Source organism: Equus quagga, chromosome 1 (genome assembly GCF_021613505.1).
Source record: "Equus quagga isolate Etosha38 chromosome 1, UCLA_HA_Equagga_1.0, whole genome shotgun sequence".
NCBI classification, from domain to species: Eukaryota; Metazoa; Chordata; class Mammalia; order Perissodactyla; family Equidae; genus Equus; species Equus quagga.
Window position 1 is genome coordinate 14,061,316 of NC_060267.1, and position 5,157 is coordinate 14,066,472.

The following is a 5,157-nucleotide window of genomic DNA, read 5'->3' on the forward strand; positions in this document are numbered from 1 at the left end:
TAAAAATTTCTCAAATGTATACCCTTCAGTCGCTGTATACTGTTCAAAATAATTTTTTAAACTGTTCTATATAAGTCAAAAAAACCCATTTTGTATTTGATAAAAATTAAGTCATTAAGCTAACTTCCATAAATACATCTTATATAACATAGTAAGGTAAGGAGAACGAGTAAGAAGGAATAAAATAAAATCACAGTGGCTCGTAAAGGCCACTTGTATAATACTGGTAAAAGGCAATAGTTGACGTTTTTCTTTCCATATTCTACTTGGTCTCAACAATATTCCCAAAATGCAGAAGCAGTTTACCTAGTACAAGAGTAAATCTTTATTGATGAGGGATCTGAGCCCTTGTGGTCAGGCCCTGTTGACTTACTGTAGTTGTTCATTAACTTTTACCATTGGACACGGCAGTCTTAGGTGGCATGCTGTAAAATTCCTTGAGTTACCACTATACTCCTCCTTGTCTCCTTTCTATTAATACGTTTTGCTAATCAGCATCAGTCACCAAAAAGAATACAAAGCGTTTTGTTTACCTGTTGGTTCTGTGAAATGCATACCCAGGAGGCAGGAGTAATCAGTGTGTCCCCTAGTAAAATCACCCCTCTGATGGGAAGTAAGTATACTAATTCAGTAAAGTCCACTATCATAGAGGCAGCAAGGAAAGAAAAGTTGAGAGTGGATTAGTAGGTTTTATAGTGATGGTTCCCACTTTTATCCATTGTACTTGGGGCCAATAGTCTGATAGGAAAGAATTAGCCTCACATATTGGTTGCTAACGCAGAGCACAAACCATATCTTGGATGAAACTTACTCAGTTTTGTAAAGTGCTGACAGCCAGTTGGTCCAACAAGTGAGTCTTCAGTAAGCGATTATACCATTCCGTAAGTTCATCTGATTCTGTTAGACTAGGCACATGACAATTCTATCGACTCCCACACGTATGACTGCATCACCTTACGTCTCTTCTTGTAAAATGAGTGCCTTGCACCAAAGCACTAGTGCAATACAGTATAATAATGAGAAAGGCATTTGTTGAGTCTTGATAGAATGGCATTAATGGGAGAAATTTGAGCATGAAGGGCAAAATGATATCTAAAGCAGTGCCCGGACAAACGAGTAATTCTCCTTGATGGAAAAAACAAGCAATCAGTCTGAGACATGATGACCGGTGGTAAACTCATATACTTATTCCTGATATACTTACCAGGATTTTTTTTATTGCAGTAATGACATTTAACATGGGATCTATATTTTAAATTTTTCAGTGTACAATATAGTAAGTACTGTTAACTGTAGGTACAATGTTATACAGCAGATCTCTAGAATTTGTTCATCTTGCACAACTTAAATAAGTTGAAACCCATTGAATATCAACCAACTCCTCATTTCCCTCTCCCCGTCATGGAAACAGTCCTTCTACTCTCTGCTTCTATGAGTTTGACAGTTTTACATACCATACACAAGTGGAATCATACAAGATTTGTCCTTCTGTGACTGGCTTTTTCACTTAGTATGATTTCTTCCAGGTACATACACTTTGTCATATATGACAGAATTTCCTTCCTTTTTAAGGCTGAATAATATTGTATGTATATACAGCATTTTCTTTAGCCATTCATCTGTCAACAGACCTTTAGGTTGTCTCTACATCTTTTTGATGACTGGCATCAGAAAATTGGGCACATGGCATTGGCAGTTTCTAGGTCAGCCTATCGTGAGCAGTCCATGTTGTTGAGTTCTCTCTCTTCTCCTACGGCTATATTATTGATAGAACCTGTTGCATGAGGAATGAAGTGGATGGAAAAGAGCCTGGAAGATAGTGGATCTTTGCCTTCACCAGATTACTGAGAAGCTCCTCCACATCTGATGTAATTTACTGAGGATTTATGTGGGAAATTCATATTCACAATTGATTTTACTGTTCAGGGAGGTCCAGCTACAAACAGACCAGCTTGTCAATAATCCTTCAATCTTGTTGCTTCCAAGTTCCTGGTTATCCAGCTGAACCATTAGCCCACCACCCCTAAGTCAGTGTAAGTAGGTATCCCAGACCATATTCCAGGCAATAAAACAACAAGGTATGCAGCTTGAAATTATGTCCATTAAGAATATTTTCCTTACCGGTGCCCTGTAGGGAACAACCCTGACTTGGACTACTATGTCCATTTCTAGCTCGTGCTCATATTACATGCAGTACCGTTGATAAACCTTGCTCAATTTATTTTTGCCTCACAAACTTTGAATACACAATGTCCCACATGATCATAAAATGATGAAAGAAAGATGACAACACAGCAGGAAGTAGTACACTGGAAATACAAGCCACTTGCCCATAAAATTATTTCTGACCTTAAGATACATTCAAGCCAAACATCATATATACAACTTCCACTTCCTGATGCTTCTCTTTAAATCCTACTGCATGGTTGATGGATTAGATACTGCTTTTCAGGGTAATAGTCACTTGATCTCCATAATAAAGAGTAGAGTCTCTATCAGGGCCTAACATAGAAGCTGTTTCTCAAAAGGAGAACTTGCATAAAACTTGCTTTCCTCTAAATCCTTAGCAGCCAACGCTGTGATTATCCAGAGTTTGCCACAGTTTCCATAGAATACCTGATATTCCACAAGGACTCAGAGCATCACTGGATACTGTTGTTCATAAGTTCCAAGTGACAATGCTCCTTATTCTGAAGCCCAAGCTAGCTGAAGAATGCTGACATTTTATGAAACCAGGTAAACCTGGGTGTGTCATGGCTGCACACACACTAAGAAGCATTGTATATTACTTCTGAAATTCAAAAAAGGAGTCAGTTTCCCTGACTCCAATCTTAGCCCCTTTAAATATATCTTCCACATAGTCCTAAAGATTTTCCCTGATTACCAACCACCTGCACTCAGGCAATTCACCTCGCAATCTCTGTGTTTATCTTTGGCATACACATCTCTGGATTTTAATTATCTGTCCAAAGATGTGACTTTCACACCAAATTGCAAGCTCCGGAAACAATCAGGTTATTTATACCTGAGCCTACCACAATGTCAGAACATATTACACAGGTACCCAATAAAACTAATCAAATAAATTAGTAAATATTCAGAGGCATAATGAGTAAATTTTGCTCACACTCTATTTTGATGACTATCTTGTTTCCATAATGTTAATAAATGTTCCTCACAATAATTAATACAGGAAAAAATTATGAAGATAAAAATAGAGGGAATGATTGCTTAAAAAGATTTGCATATCTCTATCTCCCACTTTGATTCTTTATATTATTTTCCAGCAACGAGTAGTACCTCCAAACACTCCACAATGTCTGACAACTCAATATACAATTTTCCCAGTTAATGTATAGAGTGAAGGTTAATTATTGTTTTTATCTTCACATTATTATTTCTTCTCAATATAATGCATATAAAATTCTTGATTTGAAATAAAAATTTAATAACCGTTTTATGCTAAAGAAATTAGCTATAAAATTGGGAAATGTTTCTAAATGAAATAAGTTGGGCATTACTGTCAATTGTCAATGACTGTGTGTAAGGGGAGAAGCAATTCCAAAGACAAAATTCAGCCAAAATGTTGCTTAAAACTATAATAAAATATAAAAATAGTGTTCAGCAGAATGCCATGAAAATAAATAGAAATCAATTCTGTGAAATAAAATGTTATCTGAGATCAGCGGGAGGGTTCATCTTGAAATATACTTCTCTAATGTCCAGGACATCCCCAATACACATGACATTCAGGATTAGCAATGTCTCAGAGGGAAAAAATCATAATATATGGGAAGGGTACATCACCTCGAAAAAGTTTCCGATAATGTTTTCATGATGTTCAGGAGAATAACTTTCATTAATGGTCACAGAAGGATGAAACAAACAGCCACAGCTCCTTGGGTGGAAGAGAAATAATAATCAAAGAATAGTATTTTTCTTCTCTAGAAGTCTTTTTAGAGCCTCTTTGACATCTTTGTTTCTCAAAGAATAAATCAAAGGATTCAACATGGGAGTGACTAAGGTGTAACATAAGGAGGCCACCTTACTGAGCTCAGGAAATCTGTCAGGAGTGAGATACATAAAAGAGCCAGCACCATACAGTATACTCACAACTCCTAGGTGAGAGCTGCAAGTGGAGAAGGCTTTCTTACGTCCCTCAGTGGAGCGTATCTTTAGAACTGTGGACACAATATACAAGTAAGAAACAATAACAACTATGATGGTAGGCAGGATAATGATACTGGATAAGGAAAAAGAAACTATTTTCCTGATAAAAAGGTCCGAACAAGATAGTCTCTGAAGTGGGCGGGTATCACAGTAGAAGTGGTCAATGGCCCGAGAAGCACAAAAGGGTAAAGTAAATGTCATGCTGGTCTGAAGAACTGAGGTGATGAAGCCACAAAAATAGGAACCAGCCACCAACTGAGTGCAAAGATCTGTTGACATCTGGACAGAGTAGAGGAGTGGGTTGCAGATGGCGATGAAGCGGTCATAAGCCATGGCTGCCAGGAGAAATCCCTCAGTCACAATGAAGAAGGCAAAGAGAAAAAACTGGGTAACACAGCCTGCAAAGGAGATGGACTTGCTCTCAGACCAGAAGTTGACCATAGCCTTGGGTGCAATAACAGATGAATAGAAGAGATCAATGAAGGAGAGGTTGCCTAGGAAGAAATACATTGGTGTGTTCAGGCGGGGATCAGTCATGATAATGGTCATCATCCCAACATTTCCTAGAAGGATCATGACATATACAAGCAGAAATAGCAGGAAGAGCAGGATGTACAGATCTGGGCGGACCCTGAATCCTATGAGAATGAAGTCTGTCACTTCTGAGTGATTGCATGTTCCCCTGTCACCCATGGCAGAAACCTGTTGAGAGGCACAAGGCAAAATCAACAAATTAACTCTTGTCTTGGGTCCTACCTTCAAATAATCCCTTACTATATTAGTATTTATAAAGCTATTCTCTAATCATTATTCACTTTAAACTTAAAAAATTACTGTGACTTATTAAGCCAACTCCAACTGGTGGTGAGTCAGCAGGTTAGCTTTATGCCCTAATTCATACAAGCTGTCAAATTAAATCTTTTTCCTCTGAGTCTACTGCAATGCCTTTCCAGCCAAATGCCTTTCGCATTTGCAAGCATCACTTCT

The 5,157-nt window shown here is 37.9% G+C and overlaps 1 protein-coding gene across 1 annotated transcript; it reads right to left on the minus strand.

The window, feature by feature from the left end:
• Positions 1–3,921: 3,921 nt before the first annotated feature.
• On the minus strand, positions 3,922–4,920 carry LOC124228882 (olfactory receptor 9K2-like). Its single transcript, XM_046643910.1, has one exon. It carries the CDS (start codon positions 4,861–4,863, stop codon positions 3,922–3,924), a length of 942 nt encoding a protein of 313 aa, XP_046499866.1. The 5' UTR covers positions 4,864–4,920.
• Positions 4,921–5,157: the final 237 nt, after the last annotated feature.